This window comes from Echeneis naucrates, chromosome 2 (genome assembly GCF_900963305.1).
Source record: "Echeneis naucrates chromosome 2, fEcheNa1.1, whole genome shotgun sequence".
NCBI lineage: Eukaryota > Metazoa > Chordata > Actinopteri > Carangiformes > Echeneidae > Echeneis > Echeneis naucrates.
Window position 1 is genome coordinate 18,543,871 of NC_042512.1, and position 18,326 is coordinate 18,562,196.

The 18,326-nt window shown below is 45.3% G+C and overlaps 3 protein-coding genes across 6 annotated transcripts in view; all 3 read left to right on the forward strand.

Moving 5' to 3' along the window:
• LOC115054695 (histone deacetylase 4-like) overlaps window positions 1–4,346 on the forward strand; it is a 45,401-nt gene extending 41,055 nt beyond the window's left edge. Inside the window, exons 17-27 of the mRNA XM_029520023.1 lie at window positions 62–108; window positions 227–334; window positions 627–682; window positions 981–1,068; window positions 1,161–1,280; window positions 1,471–1,568; window positions 1,801–1,919; window positions 1,993–2,126; window positions 2,524–2,608; window positions 2,790–2,934; window positions 3,251–4,346. Of these exons, the coding sequence (XP_029375883.1) occupies window positions 62–108; window positions 227–334; window positions 627–682; window positions 981–1,068; window positions 1,161–1,280; window positions 1,471–1,568; window positions 1,801–1,919; window positions 1,993–2,126; window positions 2,524–2,608; window positions 2,790–2,934; window positions 3,251–3,290 (1,040 nt within the window). The 3' untranslated portion in view covers window positions 3,291–4,346. The remainder of the gene's footprint in view (window positions 1–61; window positions 109–226; window positions 335–626; window positions 683–980; window positions 1,069–1,160; window positions 1,281–1,470; window positions 1,569–1,800; window positions 1,920–1,992; window positions 2,127–2,523; window positions 2,609–2,789; window positions 2,935–3,250) is intronic.
• A 3,543-nt stretch (window positions 4,347–7,889) lies between these two features.
• Window positions 7,890–14,561, forward strand: LOC115054701 (ribose-phosphate pyrophosphokinase 2). Of its 4 annotated transcripts, XM_029520062.1 has the most exons (8): window positions 7,890–8,211; window positions 10,911–11,094; window positions 11,198–11,206; window positions 12,026–12,124; window positions 12,632–12,756; window positions 12,873–13,046; window positions 13,162–13,321; window positions 13,413–14,561. In XM_029520062.1, the coding sequence occupies exons 1-8, from the start codon at window positions 8,090–8,092 to the stop codon at window positions 13,503–13,505; spliced, it is 966 nt and encodes a 321-aa protein (XP_029375922.1). In that variant the 5' UTR covers window positions 7,890–8,089; the 3' UTR covers window positions 13,506–14,561. The 4 variants fall into 4 exon arrangements, with proteins under 4 accessions (XP_029375922.1, XP_029375905.1, XP_029375913.1 ...); XM_029520045.1 differs by lacking the exon at window positions 11,198–11,206 and having other exon boundaries at window positions 10,911–11,099; window positions 12,022–12,124; XM_029520053.1 differs by lacking the exon at window positions 11,198–11,206 and having other exon boundaries at window positions 10,911–11,099; window positions 12,025–12,124.
• Window positions 14,562–15,391: 830 nt separating this feature from the next.
• LOC115054724 (thymosin beta-12) lies at window positions 15,392–17,367 on the forward strand. The gene is made up of 3 exons (XM_029520074.1): window positions 15,392–15,531; window positions 16,656–16,768; window positions 16,869–17,367. The coding sequence occupies exons 2-3, from the start codon at window positions 16,669–16,671 to the stop codon at window positions 16,901–16,903; spliced, it is 135 nt and encodes a 44-aa protein (XP_029375934.1). The 5' UTR covers window positions 15,392–15,531; window positions 16,656–16,668; the 3' UTR covers window positions 16,904–17,367.
• Window positions 17,368–18,326: the final 959 nt, after the last annotated feature.

An 18,326-nucleotide genomic window follows, 5' to 3' on the forward strand; every position in this document is an offset into this window, starting at 1 on the left:
CAGCACGCACAATCTCATTTGTGTTGATGAAGTAATTTAATGTTTGTCTCCTAATCACCAGGTTCAATTACTCCCATGTTTGTACGGCTACCGTGCGGAGGGGTGGGGGTAAGTCCAGCTGTCGAGTGATAGAATAACTAAATAACTGAAGGATGAACACAAGCAAAATGAATTCATATTAGCAGGATGCTCAGGTGTGAGAGAAACTGTGTCTTTGTGTTTCCAGGTGGACAGTGACACCATCTGGAACGAGGTCCACTCCTCCAGCGCCGCTCGCCTCGCCGTGGGCTCCGTGGTGGAGCTTGTTTTCAAGGTGGCGACCGGAGAGCTGAAGGTAACGTTCTTTTTTTTCTCCATTAATCTGTGAGGAACAGTTTGTGTTCACTTCAGTTGTCTGAGTCATTATTTGGCCTCGAAGGTGCCACATGAAGGGATGACTCTGCGTCGCCTGAGGTTTCATGCTGCAGTGATGCTGCAGCTCCTCTGGCGAAAATAGATTTAAGTCTTAGAATCACTGGCACCATTTCTGAACATCTCGGTGTCGTGCTAAATGACGGCGGTTCGCCACTACTTAGTGAACACAGAGGAAACACTGAGTGGTCATCAGCGCCTGTCTGTCTTTCCAGAATGGATTTGCTGTGGTCCGCCCCCCTGGACACCACGCAGAGGAAAGCACTCCCATGTAAGGCCACAGCCGCCACCGCACTCAGTTGGAGACACTTAATCTATGCATATACAAATACCAGCGTCTGGAATAGAAATTACATAAACCATTGAGTTTATTTGCACATAAAGTACCGAGTGCCTTTATTCTGCCAGCTGCTTCAAGGAGTGTTCTATTTATTTTTCATATCCTCCTCACAACGTATTTAAAGTGCACTATAAAAACATGAAAATGGAGCAGCAAAGCACTTTGGCACAGCTGCGTTTCATAACAAACAGGACGACTCAGCTTTCCCCTCCGTCTGCTGCTGTTTCAGGGGTTTCTGCTACTTCAACTCTGTGGCCATCGCAGCCAAACTGCTGCAGCAGAGACTCAGCATCAACAAGATCCTCATTGTGGACTGGGTCAGTCTCTGGTGTGACACGTCTGTGTAGTGTGTTGGGGGCCGGGGCCATTTCATTTGTGTCTCATGTGTTTGTTTGTTTTTTACCCGCAGGACGTTCACCATGGCAACGGCACCCAGCAAGCCTTTTACGACGACCCTAATGTCCTTTACATGTCAATTCATCGCTACGATGACGGCAACTTCTTCCCTGGAAGTGGCGCGCCTGACGAGGTGAGTGTTGGTCATGCGTAAACAGAACATTTAATGTCACGTAGCGATTTAGAGAGACTTCTCAAAGTTTCCACATAAATCTGCAGATTTTATCTCACTAATAGTATAAATAAAAAAAAAAAACAAACCATCCTACATTCGGCTCGAGGCACACAGCACAGCGAACGGTACCTGTTTGTTCTCTCCACAGGTGGGCAGCGGTCCTGGAGTCGGGTTCAACGTTAATGTTGCCTTTACCGGAGGCCTTGACCCCCCCATGGGAGATGCAGAGTACCTGGCTGCCTTCAGGTACAAGATCCACCATGGCCAAGTGGCACACCGTCAAACTGCTTCTTAACCGCTCCTCCACTGGGCCTCTCATGATTTTACTTCAACACTGAATTATTTCGTGCATGAGCTCGTGAGATAAATATATATGTTGCTGTGAAGAATCTTCTTGGTGAAATGTGTGTCGGTCATAAAATAGATTATCTATAATCATCTATGATGTTTGGTCACTGTTCCCCCCTCCTGCTCTCAGGTCAGTGGTGATGCCCATAGCCAATGAGTTTGCTCCGGACATCGTGCTGGTCTCCTCAGGCTTCGACGCTGTGGAGGGACACCCGCCGCCGCTGGGTGGTTACACTCTGACGTCTAAATGTGAGTTCATGATTGTGTTTCTTATCTTCAAGCAGCTTCATATACGCTCATACTTTATGTGACCTATCTCCAGGTTTTGGATATCTGACCAGGCAGCTTATGACTCTCGCTGGAGGCCGGGTGGTTCTGGCTCTGGAGGGGGGTCACGACCTCACCGCCATCTGTGACGCCTCTGAAGCCTGCGTGGCTGCCCTGCTTGGCCAGGAGGTAAGGAGGTCACCTGACCAACGCACGAGATCTGAATCCTAATTGAGGGCCGTGACGCTAAATCAAAGCCTTGAAGCTGGAAATGATGTGAAATCTGACAAAGCGGAGCGTGGGATGTCAGCCAGGCTCACAAACCCATGTGAGGTCATTTTGTTTCATTCATTTGGCTCTTAATTCAATCCGTTGTGTTCAAAATAAAATGGAACACTCAGATTTTACTGATTCCCCCAGCTGTGGTTTGATCTGAAAGATGTTAAGTTATTTCAATTTCTAACGTAAAGTCAGAAGATCAGTAGACAGAGGGATGAACTACTTGGTGACTTCCAGGTCGACTCCTTGTGGAAAGTATTTAGAAATGCAGCTTGTTAACAAGCGTTTACATTTTTCTCCTGTGCAGCTGGACGCACTGCCAAAGGCCGTCCTTGAGCAGAGACCCAACCCCAACGCTGTGCACTCCCTGGAGAAAGTTATAGAGACTCACAGTGAGTAACAAGACACAGACTTTCTCACTTAGTTGATGAGTACTAAAGAGACAAAATGCTGTAAAATCAAACACCATCATTTATTTTTTACACCCGCCCAAAACAGACCTCACGTGTCTGAAGATTTCCCTCACACTCACATCCTTCCTCCTGTTTCTTTTGTCTTTTAACCCCCTCGCAGGTAAATACTGGCGCTCAGTGCACCGCTACTCGCCACGGCTGGGGTTTTCCCTGCTGGAGGCCAAACGGGGAGACTCGGAGGAGGCTGAGGCCGTCAGCGCCATGGCCTCTCTGTCTGTAGCCAACACCAACGCCATGGATCAGAGGTAACAGAAACAGAGTGCAGTAAACATTGATAGAAATGCATCAGTTCATCTATTATAGAAGAGGAAAAAAATAGAGTGGGCATGATTAAAATAATCTTAAATATGCAGAGATGTGCTTAATACAAGAGCTTTAACAAACATTATCTGCTTCTGGAGGAGGAGAGGAGGAAGTATTTATTACAAATAAACAGCAGGCCGAGTCTAAAGTCCACAAAGGTTAGGAGGTCATCTGCACGTGAAGCAGAGCTGATGTCCATTTACAGGCGGTTCAGGGGGAAGTGTGTGAGGTTTAACGTCTTCATCATGTGCCCATCAGGCCGGAGGAGGAGCCGATGGAGGAGGAGGAACCACTGTAATGGCGGGAAACGAGGGTGTCACACTGCTACTATTGACCTCTCCGGAGAACGCCTCTTTGAGCTGCGAAGAGTCTCCACTGATCCCTTCATTTAGTCCCCCTAACCCCACTCACCACGTCAGTCACCTTGATTGGCGGCCCCTCATCCAAAATGAGGGGGAGGGGGTGGGCTCAGCCTCAGAGTAGGGAGCCAATCAGGAGACAGAGGACTGAATTGGGAAAAAAAAAAAAATAAACATAACAGCGCTGCTTTGGCGGCACTCGCTCAGAGACACTTTTTTTTTCTTCTGTCAGTCTTCGCACCCCCATGTTCGCCCACAGCGGTGAAACAGAGTGACCGAGGCAGCGGGCGGGTGTGTTTGCAGCGTGGCAGCGTGGCAGCGGGGGGGCAGGTGAGATCAGGTCTCGCCTTAGAAAGGTGTGATAACACTTCTGTGCAGAAACATACGGTGCTTTACACGGCTGCCCTCAGACCACGTACAGTACGGACACCAGGGACGGCAGACGTCCCCAGCTGGCAGACTCAGCTCGGGGATCTTCTTTTTCTCTTTTCTCAACTATTTTTCCCGACAAAATAAGGGCATCATGGCAACTGAGATAATATTTTACAAGATGCATTCACTGTGGACTTTGTTTGGGGACGACGATTGAGTGGGCTTTCACAAAGATTTGGTGGTGAGAACATCACCGTGCTGGACCAGCCTGTCGCTGAAGGTTGACGAGCAAGAGGAGTGCCTTGGGGAGGGATCGCTGGATTTCAGGATTGTTCAGGAAAAGATTGCCTTAAGTTAAATGATTTTTTTCTCGCTGAGGAATCGGTGCAAGAGCGGGAGACGGGAGAGTTTCAAGTCCCCCCCCCGGGGACGAGAACAACAAAAATAAAGCAAACAATCTTTGAGCATGTTTACTTGGATCGTGATGCAGACAACATTTATGTCTCTCACAGCCTCTCTTGAAGAGTTACTTTACTTTTGGATGGATCTATTTTTCTGTAAAAAAAAAAAGGAAAAAAAAGGAAAGGCTTTGTAAAGGTAGTTGCCAGCTTCAGTAGAAAAAGGTGCAAACATGGAGACCTTCAAACAAAGAAATTAGATTGAACACTGTCAAAAAGGTTCAGCCTTTAATGTAGCTTCCCTTTAACTGAAGTCATTGCTTTGTAAAACACATCAAGCATGCGTTTGAGCAGAGGCCAGGCATTTTTGCAAGATTTTTGAATGTTATCCAAAAACAGAAAGCCAAGCAAGAAAAGCCAAAGCATGAGTTTGCATATACAGTAGAACTTTCAGTCCACTTCGCCTTCGCAAGTGGAAGTGGCCCTTTCAGATAAGACTCCCAGTACCCAGTTCAATGTCTACTACTTTAATCCTTCACAGATTAAGTGAGCATTTCTTTCTGTGCCGATCAACCTCCCATGCTTTGCCGGTTGGCAACTACCTTGGTTATTGGTGTAAGCTAAACATTAGTCATGTATATTGAATTGAATATATTTTGAGAGGCAGTAATCGAGTATTGCCCGTTTGTATCTACATGTATGATTTCCACATCAAGTTGTCGATTTCCAATATCAGAAATGTGTTTGGTAAGCGTGTTCACTTTTTATTTTTTACTGTACAAGATTATTTTTCTAACTTTTTTCATCCATAGATTTTGTTCTGTGTTTATATCCGTTTTCTGGATAGTTATAGGGCTGCCATTCACATACTTAGTGCGATTGTCATTTCTCGTTCAATACTTTCTTTCTTTCTTGTATTTATCAAACGTAAGGAGCAACTCTTTCTTTCTTTCTTTCTTTCTACGGCTCTCTAAGCCCTTCTGCATTTTCATCACTTGTGTATTTATAACATGTACTGTTTATAGGAGATTTGTATATGAAAAATTTATAAATGTACTCTAACTAATGACAGCTATGATATTGTGAGCAGAAAACAGTATGGTGTATGATATTACTCCATGAACTTAAAAAAGCAGCATATTTAACTCATCATCAACTGCACTGTTGCCCTTAACTGAAACGCGGTCATCATATGGCACTGAATTGACTTTTGAAACAACCTTCAGAGTAGGACATTTGATCACTTTGTTGCCTAGTTAATTGTGCATTTTCCTCTCATGCATGGGCGATATGCACTTAACCTTTTGACTGTGACGACATCACACATCCAAAAAAAGGTTTAGAGGCCGACTTATGTAGCTACCTACGTTTTTCCTCAGCAGGAAAAGCAAAGGAGGAGACGCAGATGTGAAGAAAAGTGGAATTTGAGCTTATTTCAGACGGAAAACATCGGTTTGTAGTTTGACTGAGTATGCCTTGCACTGTCAGCAACATCAGTGCTTTCCTCTTCCCTTTTCCTGCTTGAATTCAACTGACCCGACACTCCTATTAGATCAAATCACATTCAATTTAACGCCCATCTGTCAACTGCTCTGTCCAACACCCGATTAAAGACGACTATCATGATTATTTTAAGTTGATATCATTTTAGAATCTTGTAAAATTTGAGATTAAGTTGGTTTTTTTCATGTTCTAACAACACATTCCACTTGTTACTCGTTTAATTTGGCCTAACATTTTTTATTTTATTTTATTTTTTTATTTAAGATGAATTTGTAGGAACTTTAATACTACTCTTTCTTTTTTCGCCGTCTGCTCGCGCCAACTTTAACTCTTTGCATGGTTTGTGAGTCAGCATGCCTGCTTGTCTATGTAATAAAAATGTATTTGCACAATAGAAGAAGAACACTGGAGGATTTAAAAAACAAAACCCCTCCCACGGCAACTCCCCCAGAGCACCAGGCGGGGCGGTTTTTCTTCCTCTCTGGTGTTCAAGCAATCCAAAAGACTTGTGTCCAAATGACTCCACTGAGAAACATTTGATATTGTTCTTATTGAATATCGTTTCCAATAAGTGATTTTAACAAGATTCAGCACTTAACAACATGTATGGACTGTGTATAAGAGAAATGTGCTCTGCCAAACCTCTGCTACATTCACACCTTAAAAAGACTCTCCCAAAGAATGTTCCAAGGTTTTTTGTAAACGCTAGAGAGAAGACAGATGTCAGTTGAGGAAAGGTTTGGAAAAAAAGGGCATCATCATTTGATTGTCACACCCACCTCGGCCAGTTCTCTATATATATAACCACTGTGGCTCAAGAGCAATTCTTGGTTTACATGTAAATGGATTAAAAAGTAATTTTTTGTTTGTTGTTTGTCTCTATTGATGAAAAATGTTATCTTTCTTTGGGGACCTACGCTTTGAACATTTCATCTCTGACATCATCTATAAAATATATTTCTGAAAAATACAAGCATCTGTGGTGGCGTTGGCTTTGTTTGCATGAAGTTAAGGTCCGTGACGGCTGTTCAGGGGTTAAAAAAGGCCAAGCTGAGGAAACTTGTTGCTTTTTAGTTAATTCTTGTCATCAATAACATGATGTCTGGACAAAATCGACTCAGCGGATCCTCTTTATCACTTGTGAGGTTCCTGATTCTTCACTAGAGGGTCGAACTAAAAACCATCTGACTGATGACAGAGAGGCAGATTATGAGATGAAAGTAAAGCTGAGGAAGCTCTTTTTTGTGCGGACTTCAGGCGTCTTTGTAACTTTATCAGCTCTGTGAAATGATTATTCAAAGTCCATGTTAGCCCGATCCTGGTGGAAATAATCAATCGCGTGCGTTTCAAGTGGAATTCCTGAAATATAATTTTTAAAAAAAGGCCAGGCGACTCAGACGCTACCATCACCTCTTCAGGCTATTTCCTGCATCCCGACCAGCCTAATTTCTCAAGTTTCAGTCAATTAGCTGCCCTCCACATGACAGTAATGATGGTAGAAAGTATGTCAGCAGAGTGAAGAAGGCAGGACTTTGGTTTGAGGAGACAAACGAGGAATACAAAGTCCCATCTGACTTCTCTCTGCAAGGAGAATCTAATTAGTAGATCTAATATCAGAGTGTGCTGGCCAGATTCAAGGCAAAGTCCAAAGCAGCAGCAATCAGCTGACCTCTTCCTTTGTTTTTCTGCACGCTCTGAACATATTTGATTGATTTTTTTTTTTTTTTTTTTTTTTTGTGGGGGGCTTCAAGAACTAAAGGTTCAACTTTTGGTTCCTGTAAAATGTTCCCAAACCCAGAAAAAAAAAACTCTCAAACAAATTCTGTTTAAAATCAGCTGACCAAAATAAAGAGAGAAACCAACCCTGACCCCCCCAAAAAAATGTTTTACTGCAGCAACAGGCTATTTCATTTATCAAATAATAAAAAGTAAACAGAAGAATGGCATGTACATGCTTACAAATAACTGATAACCATAACCTAAAAAGAAAAACATATATTGAGAGAGACACATACATAAAGATAAGTATAAAAAATAATTTTAATTTATTTTGAAGGGGTGTTTTCCGTCAGCTTCACCAGTGAGAGTTTTATTTTGGTGAGATGCTCTCAGAATAAAGATGAGATGAGGGAATAAACTGAAGGTTGGTTCAGTCCTGCTGTCCTGTAATGTGGGACAGATGTCTCAGTGGACCAAAGGAGGGGGGAGGCCCCTTCCCCCCCCCCCGGACCAAAGTGGGGGAGGCCCTTTCCTCCCCCCTGTTATTTCCTCCCTCTCTGCCGCTCCACTGCGATGCTCAGGCTGCAGCGTTAGCCGGCTCATCTTCCCATTTCTGCACCCCCCTTCCTTCCTTGACACTTCTTCCTCTTCGTGTTTCGTGAGGTTGTACTTTTTCCTCGGCTGTTTTCTCCTCCTTGTTTTTGTGTGTTTTTTTTTGTGGAGCACACCGCTCGGAGCTCTCCGACATGCCCAACATCGTGCTTTTTAGCGGGAGCTCTCACCACGACCTGTCCCAGAAAGTGGCCGACCGGCTGGGGCTGGATCTGGGCAAAGTGATCACCAAGAAGTTCAGCAACCAAGAGACGTGGTGAGTGGATGATAGTTGTGTGGTTTAAAATAGTTTTTTGTGGTTTTTCTGCCTTCTGGAAGCTCCATGTGGGAGCGTTAGCTCGAAGCTAACAATGGTTAACTACACGTGACTAGCTAGCCACATGTAAACACAAGCAGGCTAGCTAGCTAACGTCAGTGTGTCCACGGTCGAGTTTCATGTCAGGAAACCTGTTGAATTTGAGAGAAAACCTTTAAATAAACCAAACCAACATACCCGTGAGGTTGTCTTTTTAAAACTCTCCCTCTTTTTTAAAGATAAATTCATTTCAGCATTGCGTTTCTCTTTTTCGCGTCGTGCTAACGAAGCTAACATGAAAACAGCTCCGTCTCCTGGAGGACACAGTTTGTACCTTTGGTGCAAAGTCTGTCTGCGGACAAACTAACTTACACACCGTGTGTGTGTGTGTGTGTGTGTAAAAAGGGGTAACTGTTTGTTTAATGCCCCAGGTGAAAATATTTGCTCTGGCTGATAAAGCTGCTGCAGGTTTTTAGCGTCAACAGATTAAATCAGCGCGCAAAGTTTTGACACCTAGCTTGTGATTACGGTTAGCTGAAAATATCCTCTAATTTCTGCTCATTATGGAAACTATGCCGCTTATTGCAGCTGTGTGTGGATAGAGATTCTTAAATGTGGATATTTCTGTTTTTTCCAGCACAAAAATGAGAAAAATATGGCAGGAAGGAGTTTGTCCGATAATGGGTGTCGGCACTCTTGCTGTCATGTCAATGTGTATTCGCATTGACTTGCTAATTACAGACGAGAGCAGCTCTTACTGCAAGTGTGAGCATTAAACGGGCTCAGGCTGCCAAATCTAAACAACCAAACAAGTGAAATGTCAAATATAAGTCCCAGTCAAACAGGCCTGCAGGAGAAACCGGTGCTTCAGTCACATGGACTTGATTTGTGCACGTTTGTGAAGCAGCCATGTTGACCAGTCAGTGTCTGCAGCAGAAGTTCACCTCCTGTCACTTTCATGGCTTCGTCTGCCCGGCCTTTAAACAGTTCATCCTGGTGGGTGTGGGAGGCCTCCTGCAGGATGACCTTTGACCCCCATATTGTGGCCAGTTTGCAGGACTCTGTTAGCTCCTGCAGCATCTCATAAAGTGTCTTTTTATTCTCTCAGAGTTAGTAATGGGGGAGCCATGCTCTGTTAATGTGCTTTGTGGCGGGTTGGGCAACAAATTTGCTCGCTGATGCTCTCAGTGTACTGTAATGCACTCTGGATAAAAGCATCCAGCAAAATGCGTAGGCTGTTTTTATAATCTATCCCTTTGCATTCCAGCACTGTTTCCTGGATTTAACAGGTGCCACGGCCTCTTTATCTCTGTGTAAGAGCCTCTCTGCTGGATGTTTCAACCCACAACTCTAGAAATCCAGTGAAAACTCTGATTATCCACGCCAAGGTTTCTCTCTAGGGAACTGTAGCTGTTTGGGTGACACAAAGTGCAAAACAACTATTTTCTCATCGTTGCACAGTGACTGGATGTATGAGAAGAGAACGCAGATAGCAGCTCTTCTCATACTTCCAGTCCTGGCTTTGTCAGGTGGCTTGTGCATCCTAATGCATTGCTGGGAAAAAATGCAGGAATTCGTTTTTGTTTTTGCTCGAGGTGGAGTATCCAGATTGAGATTTAATGACGCCCACTTGGTCCCAGAACATAATTGGTCTGTGAAGTTAAAATAGGAACGTGTGTGTTTTTCACACTGCCTTGGCTACTTGTGGTACGCAGTTTGTTTCCATCTTGTGCCACCTCAGTTTAATTTAAGCATTTGTGGCAGGAAATGTTTTGCTAAAGGTGGCCTTTGTGAATGCCCTTCGTGTTATCGGCTCGACAAACTAAAGTGTAAACCCCTTCAGGAAATGTGCAGAGGAAGCTGAAAACGAGCTGAGGTTTACACTGGAAGGAAGTATTTGCTATTAGTGGTGGACTCAGTGTAATGGTGTAAAGCTGTGCTGATATAAATAAAAATACAGATGCGATTGATCATTATTTGCTCTCTCTCTCTTTTCTCAATAATCACGAGCTTATTTTATGACATCAGCAGCCAAAAGATATTCAGTTGGCAGAACATGATAATGGCTGTGTGACAAATAGATTGAGACGTATCTATTTGTCACAGCAGCAGCTCAGAAATTGCTCTTCCATGTTGTTTGATGAGCTGCCTCCTGAATTCAGTCTGTATTGAGCCATTAGAGACAGATTTTATTGCGGCAGATTTCAATTAAAGGTAGTATGAGTAAATTACTGAAGAATGTTTGTTTATGAACTGAACGGCAGGATTCTGCGGGCCTCTTTAAAAAAAAAAAAAAAAAAAAAAAAAAAAAAATCAGCCCGACTCTCACACCAAACTGCTCTGTGTGTGTGTGTGTGCGTGCGTGCGCGTTGATCACATGACTGAGTCTGGGATACACATGGTTGATTAACACACATACAGCTTGTGGTGTGGGTGTGTGTGTGTGTGTGTGTGTGTGTGTCTGGCATGCTACATCAAATCAACCCAAACATCCTGGACATTCGGTGCTGCTCTCTGATATTATTGCTATACAGGGTTGATAGAGGTTGTCAGTGGAGCAAATGTCATTCTTGAATGGTTGGTAGAAGATACAGTTCCTTTAGGATTAATGGCGTTGACATGTCCCTGTAGTGAAATGTGTATTCCTGTTTCCGTCTCAGCGTGGAGATCGGGGAAAGTGTGCGAGGTGAGGATGTATACATCGTCCAGAGTGGTTGCGGTGAAATTAACGACAACCTGATGGAGCTGCTAATCATGATCAATGCCTGCAAGATCGCCTCCTCGTCCCGTGTCACCGCGGTCATCCCCTGCTTCCCCTACGCCCGGCAGGACAAGAAGGACAAGGTAGGAACACACACAAACACCTGAATCCAGCTCGAACATTTGCTGCACATATAGTTCGACTCTTTCCTGACTTTGACTTGAACTTCCAAGTCTGGCAAAATAGGTCACAGCAGCTTCACCTTTTAATGAGTGTTGAAGGTGATTACTCCCCTCCGGCGCTGCAGGTTGACATGTTAACTCACTTTACTGTGAAGTATTAATGAGAAACTCCACATTCGTATTCCTGCTGCTCTCAGGAAAATCAGAATTTGACACATCAGACGTTGCAGCAGGCTGCGAAACTGGTTAATGCGGCCTGCTTATCTTGTAAATCATTATCTTGTATTGCCTCAGTTGTTAATGAAACTGCAGCAGAGAATCGGGTTCACTTGAAGCAAAAAGAAAGCTGCCCTTTTCAACTGGTTGGCACATGGAGAGAGAATGTTCCGCTGTCGGTGAAAAACACTTTGGACTCCTCAGTTTAAGGAGCCAGAAGTCTCTGAACTGTGTTTTCTCCGACTGTTCACATGAGTATTATTTCCGGGTACATGAGTGTTTTGTCAACAAGCCTCGGAGCACCAAGGCTTGACATGTGCATCTATGCAGTTTCTTTGCTTTTTTTTTCTCTCCTGAGTGAACAACAGAACGAGCCCCGGGCGGCAGCAGGGCCGAGGCTTTTAGAGCAACACAGCACAGTGGAAAGGTCGCAGGTGAAATGTGGCTGACGGCCTCAAGTCCAGCTACTGAAGCCGCAATTGATTTTTATAAAATATCAGTCGCCTGCTATAATTTCTCAGCTCATTTGTGCGATTTCAAGTCGGCAGAAACCTTCGAAGCCGTAACAGACCGATGAAATTTCCAAGTCCGCTCCCTCCAAGCAGTGTTTTTAAAGTTTTGGTATTTTCTTCCCGCTCACTCACCTCAAGCGACTGTGTGTTGATGCTTGTCCCAGAGCCGAGCACCCATTTCAGCCAAGCTGGTGGCAAACATGCTGTCTGTGGCCGGAGCCGACCACATCATCACCATGGACCTGCACGCCTCACAAATCCAGGTCAGTGCACAAAGTGTGACACCACATCACTGTCGCTGAGTGTGTAGATAGGGGAAGAAGGAGTGACCTGCCTCACCGCTACAGCCAGAGAGAGAGACAGCTTTTTTCTGATACATAAACAGTGCATGCAAACAGAAAGCGTGTTGTGTTGTGTAACTGTAATAACACACAAAACGAACACTGTAGTCTCTGTATCAAACCATTTAGCAGCCGGATGCAGAGACGGGGACGTTTTTAGTCTTTTTTCTCTCAAATAAATCAGTAATTGTACGACTAATTGACGTGGAGAGAGGAAAAGAGCCGGCAGACGCCATGACGCGCACACATGTGACATGTGATGTGTGTCTCCGGTGTTAAAGTGAGACATAAATAAGTAATCACTTCCTTGATCTCAGGCTCAACATGTCCTGACAGTTGATTTCTATATTGATGTGTTGTGGGGGGGTTGTTGATTTGTTGTTACATTTAGGGTTTGTGACTTTTTTTTTTTTTTCCCCTCTCCTCCAGGGTTTTTTTGACATCGCTGTTGACAACTTGTACGCTGAGCCGGCCGTTCTGCAGTGGATCAGAGAAAACATTCCCGAGTGGAAAAATTGCATCATCGTGTCTCCTGACGCTGGCGGCGCGAAACGGTAATAAACAGAGATTCTTCTTGGTTGTAAGATGTGCAGAAGTTGCTGAAATCTTTCGCCCCGCTGTGTACACGTGAAGCTTCGGTCTCAACGCGTCGCTTTTGTTCTCTGTCCAGCGTGACGTCCATCGCCGACCGCCTGAACGTGGAATTCGCTCTCATCCACAAAGAGAGGAAGAAGGCCAATGAGGTGGACCGCATGGTGTTGGTGGGTGACGTCAAGGACCGCGTGGCCATCATGGTGGACGACATGGCCGACACGTGTGGCACCATTTGTCACGCTGCCGACAAGTCAGTGTGTTTTCGCTGCATTTATTTTGAAATCGGGCTTCTACACGAGGACGAGGTCACACAACGGTAACGCCGTCGTCGTCACAAATTTCATTTCTTTTTCCCCGTCGTCCAGGCTCATCGACGCAGGAGCCGTAAAAGTCTACGCCATCCTCACACACGGCATTTTCTCCGGTCCAGCAATCTCCCGCATCAACAGCGCTCCGTTTGAGGCCGTTGTTGTGACCAACACCATCCCACAGGAAGAGAAGATGAAGGCGTGCCCGAAAATACAGGTACGTCGACATCACGTCACTTCCTTCTCCTGAATACGTCCCAAAACTCTGCCTGTACGGCCCCCCAGCTCAGATTTCCTGTCTGCTTCAGGTCATTGACATCTCTATGATCCTGGCGGAGGCAATCAGAAGAACCCACAACGGAGAGTCGGTGTCCTACCTCTTCAGCCACGTACCTTTGTAAAGCAGGATAGGGGTGGCTCGCTACACAACCCCCTCCTCCCCAGCCGGGCCACTCAGCTGGCACTTTTGGCCACCCAACCCCCCCCTCCTCTCTGGCCAACTACATGTGACTGTCTAACAGTCGCTTTCTCCATTTTCACCCAGGTGACAGCGAATTATCACCTCCTTCTCCAAAGGCCAAGTTTGTATTTATGACTCTTGTTTTTCTGTCTCTCTCTGTTCTGTTTATTTCCATTTTCTTTCTGGCCGACCTTGAACAGCAGAGTCCTGGCCATCACTTTAACCAAAGGGGTCCGTGATGTAAAACTGTGCATTATTTCAACCTCACTTTAAAAAGAGCATTCCACCGTATCGAGTGATTCCAAACGTTTTGGCCCGCTCTGCGTCACGAAATGTGAAAATGTGCACCTTTACCCCGTAAATGTTTGCTTTAACAGCTGCTAAAAAAGATGGACGGATGTAGCTACAGCCTAACCTTTAACTACCTGAAGCTCTATGTGATTATAGTGAATATTCTTCAGATCCATCACAGGACCGTGAGTAAAATTATATTGATACGACCGACACGTTAAAGAAAGAACAAATGGAATTCAATTATCTTTAGTTGTGTATTTGTTTCTGTTTTTCTTTGAAAGTGAGCCGTACCGAATGTGTCATATCCCCAAATCACCACCCAGTGGTGCCACATCTGTACAGCAGCCCCTCCTTCCATTCCTTTTTCTAAATGTACTAAAAAATATATCAGAAATTTGTTAGCAACTTTCTAGACTCTGCTCGTTCTGCTGTTGACACGAGGTGTTTGTGGGTTCGCTGCACATTTTCCAAAAGGTCATGAAAACTAATGGAGCCCGTTCGCTTGGCTATAGTATTAAGACTTCAACCTTGATTTTTAGAGTAGTGGGATTGTCACAGCTGTAGTGGGTGACTCTCGTATGAGGCAGGTTTCTCTGTTTGTTTGTAAGTGGAGAATAAGATGGTGAAAGACTGATTAAAATTTTTTATATGTAACAACTCGAGCTGTTTGTTTGACAATAAAGCTTTAACAATGGCTTCCAGACACACTGTCCGGCCTGTTTCTGTGTTTTAAGGCACTCTGTTTTTAATGAGGATGTTCAACATCCTCATTAAAAGTCAGATTAAAACAATAAAAGCATAAAGATCAGTGTTTAATCCCAAATGGCTCCAAAATTGCTGTATCATACAACGTTCACAAGGCAACAAGAGCATCTCTGCGATGTCTCTGATGGCGTCCAGAAATAAATTGCTGATAAAATCAGTGAGCCTTAAATGATTTTATCAGACAAGCAATAAAATGTCAAAGCGGTGGCGCATTGAATAATTGAATGATGACATCTTTTCATTAAATAAATGTATTTCATCTTTCTGCTACTTTTCCACTTCATCCCACTGCATCTAAAATTTTCTCCGCTGTGTTTACTTCTTAATCGTTGACAAAAGGAAAAAAAAAGCACTTCTTTTGACCTCTTGTGATGTTTTTGTCAGAGCTTTCTGCAGCCTTCAATCAGACCGACTGTATGAGCAGAAAACAATAGAAGGCGGATAAAGGCGGAGGTCAAACGGCCGCCAGGAGGCGCCATCGCTGCAGGAATGAGCAGCCACAGATGAGGACACATTTTTGTGTGACAATGGATCCATTTTCAGCAGAACACAGAAAACCTGAGGATCCATTTGAGAAGTGGCACAGAGTCAGAGTCTGACAGCAGCTGCGGGCCGCTGCGGTGCGCTTTCCCGCACCAAGAGCGCATAATAGATCCATTTCTCTCCTGGGGGGGGGGGGATTGAAAACATGAGGCTCTTTCTTTGGCTCAGTCTTCTGCTCCCAGCATGAGGATAGAAGTTCCGTGTTTCTCCAGCAGGGGGAGCAGAGTGTGGGAGGACGAGGGGCCGGTGATGTCAGCGTCATTAGCATATTTCTCACTATATCTGATGCTTGCGCAAAGACGCGCCTCTACTGCTGCAACGCACTGAGCAGAGACCTTCCAGACATCCCATCAGCCAACGCTTCGGTAAGTCCAGACCATCAGCTCCACTTCATTTCTCCTCTTTGTGCTCCAGAGGCTGCACAAGCTGGCAGATAAAACGAGGGATCAGCTCAGATCAGATCTGGAGAAAGGTGTTGCCAAAAGTGGCACCATCGGCAGAACAAACATTCTGATGATGGTGGTGCTGATTTTATTTTCCTGCAGTGAATTCAGCTCGTTTTTCTGTCTCCAGCTGTAAGACTGAGGCGTAACAGCAGGGCAGACATGTGCGGGGTGTCTTTGTCTTTTGTCTCACATCAGCCTTCAGCTTCCTTTGTTGGTGGAGCTGCGCGCGTCTTAGAAAAAGAAAATCAAAACGTCTTTTATTCGCCATGTGGCTGCGTTTCTTTCTCCGAGCTGAATCTGAAATGTGAAGAGTTGAACTTGGGAGGATTTTGCAGACCAACATGGTTGAGCTTTGTGCCAGTCTGGGCGGTGGTTCCTCCAGATTGCGCCCCAAGGCTGAGGGGGGGGGGGGGCGGTGTACGTGACCAGTGAATGCGGATGTTGCACAGCTTCCATGTGGAAAGCCCCCCCCCCCCCAACACACACACACACACACACACACACAGTGCCAGCCTTCTGTCTTTCACTGGATTCTTTTTTTAAATTTAATTTTGCGCAGAAGACATCAGTCTTATTTTTTATTTTTTTATTTTTTCTCTCAGGTGCCATTTTCTCTCCTCCCAGCATGGGAACTCCTTTTGTTATGTAAATGGCCCTGAACGCCTTGAACCGGCTTCATTGTCTGCAGCAGGCTGGCCCCTGTGTGCAGCATCCCCGGCTGTGTGTGTGTGTGTGTGTGTGTGTGTGTGTGTGTGTGTGTGTGTGTGTGTGTGTGTGTGTGTGTTGGATAACGGGTTGCATGTCCAGTCAAATGAGGCAGCTCGGAGCTGCAGGGCGAACAAAAGAAGGCGCACATTAGAGGGAAAGTAGTCTGCGGTTGCGCATCTAGTTGAGCTGGACAAATGATATCTGGCCACTGAGGTTTTTTCAGGGAACGCCCTTCCACTGATCCACGGTCAGCAGAGAGAGCATGCTTGGCTGAGAAACAGTTTTATTCTCCAGCAGCACCTGTAGTTGGTCAAACTGTCTGATCTTCCTTCCAGACTCTCAGTAACCATGAGCGACAAGCCCGACATCTCAGAGGTGACCAGCTTCGACAAGACCAAGCTGAAGAAGACAGAGACGCAGGAGAAGAACCCCCTGCCCTCAAAAGAAAGTAAGCCCCCCCTCACCCCCCCCCCCCCCCCCACCGCCACAGAGCATCATTTCTCCTTCTTACAGCCTGATCTCACATCTCTCCTCTCTGTCCTCTCCAGCCATCGAACAGGAGAAGGCAGCGGCGACGTCGTGAAGACTCTCCCTCCAGTCATGCACTGTACACCCCCCCCCACCACCCCCACACCCCCCCTCCTTCCCACATTGCCTTGTTTTCAGTCACTTCTTTTAGCTGTATAACTTTGTAACCGAAATTACGAAACGACAAACATAACCAAGCTGCGCAGCCTGTGGACGGACGGATGCCTTCGCCAGGGCGCCCCCCCCTCCACCCCCCCCCCCACCCCCAACACACACACACTCACTCCATCCTCTGCAAAACGCCACCACCACGCTTGTGTTCCTGTCGGGGGAGATGAGGAAGATCCAGTCTGAGACGGAGTGAAGGAGGAGGGGGACTGCAGAAGACAGCCCAAAAGGCGCACGTCTCCTCTTCGACACCACCTTGACGACCAGCAGGGCGTGTCCTGCATCCCAGGAAGCTCACCATCGTCCCCCCCCCCCCCCTAAAAAAAAAAAAAAAAAACACAAAAAAAAAAACACCATCAACACCCCACTTCCTGTGTGGCTGCTTTCACGTCAAAGCTGAGGCGTCAAGCTTATTTTTTATTGTTTTTCGTCTTCTAATTTTCGGAAATGCACAACTTTGTTTGTACGCTGGCCAAAATGTAAATGCCCCAAAAAAATGATACTGTTGTATGTCACAATGTTTTTTCTTTTGTATGTACACAAGGATTAAAAAAAAAGTGTAACGGATTCCATCTAGATCTGGGAGATGCTCAAATGGACCTGATTTACGGTTAAATTGTACCACACTTTGGCCCTTTTTGTCAGAGTTATTCGGGAGAGTTGTTGCCTTGCAATCTGTCTCTGAATTGGCTCAATGGAGGAAAAGGAGTTCTTAAAAAAAAAAAAAAAGAAATTCTTGGCAATTGATTCCATGTGTTTTCTTTCAACCGTATATCTGAATTCTTTGGAGTTTTGTAAAGTCCCAGCAGTCATGTTACTCTGCCACAAACCATTACCAGAAATGGAAAACCGTGAAATGTTGTAATAAAAAAGAATTTGTTACTAAAGAAGTGTGCTGCAGAGTGCTTCCTCCAGGCGTCTTTCTCCTGCTCCTCCTTCTTCACTTGGCCAACATCGATGTGAAGGTTACACAGCTCGTCTTAGTCTAACCCACTTCTCATACTATCCAACACTCAGGTGCCAAACAGTCCTCCAGCCTGAGCTCTGCCGAAGGGCTTCAACGTGTCCACGCTGAGCCTCGCAGCGATTTGCCGCCACAGGATGTGAATTCTGCATGTGTGTGGACGGAGGGATGGGGAATGAAAGTTGTTGAACCACCTTTCATGGAGGTCTCTCCTTGAAGAAGTAATGAGCACTGATGATAATTGCAGAGAAACTCAAATCATACAGGAAGATCGCCCTGTAATCCAGGAAGTAGACTGGGCCTACTTAGAAATTTCAGGCTTTACTGAACTTAACTGAAAGAGGGA

Bases quoted from the DNA above. Each gene is read 5' to 3' on its own strand.
- LOC115054724 (XM_029520074.1), top strand. From the start codon at position 16,669: ATGAGCGACAAGCCCGACATCTCAGAGGTGACCAGCTTCGACAAGACC. The intron at 16,769-16,868 runs GTAAGCCCCCCC...TGTCCTCTCCAG, and splicing joins CCCCCTGCCCTCAAAAGAAA to CCATCGAACAGGAGAAGGCA.
- LOC115054701 (XM_029520045.1), top strand. From the start codon at position 8,090: ATGCCCAACATCGTGCTTTTTAGCGGGAGCTCTCACCACGACCTGTCC. The intron at 8,212-10,910 runs GTGAGTGGATGA...TTTCCGTCTCAG, and splicing joins TTCAGCAACCAAGAGACGTG to CGTGGAGATCGGGGAAAGTG. The intron at 12,125-12,631 runs GTCAGTGCACAA...CCTCTCCTCCAG, and splicing joins TGCACGCCTCACAAATCCAG to GGTTTTTTTGACATCGCTGT.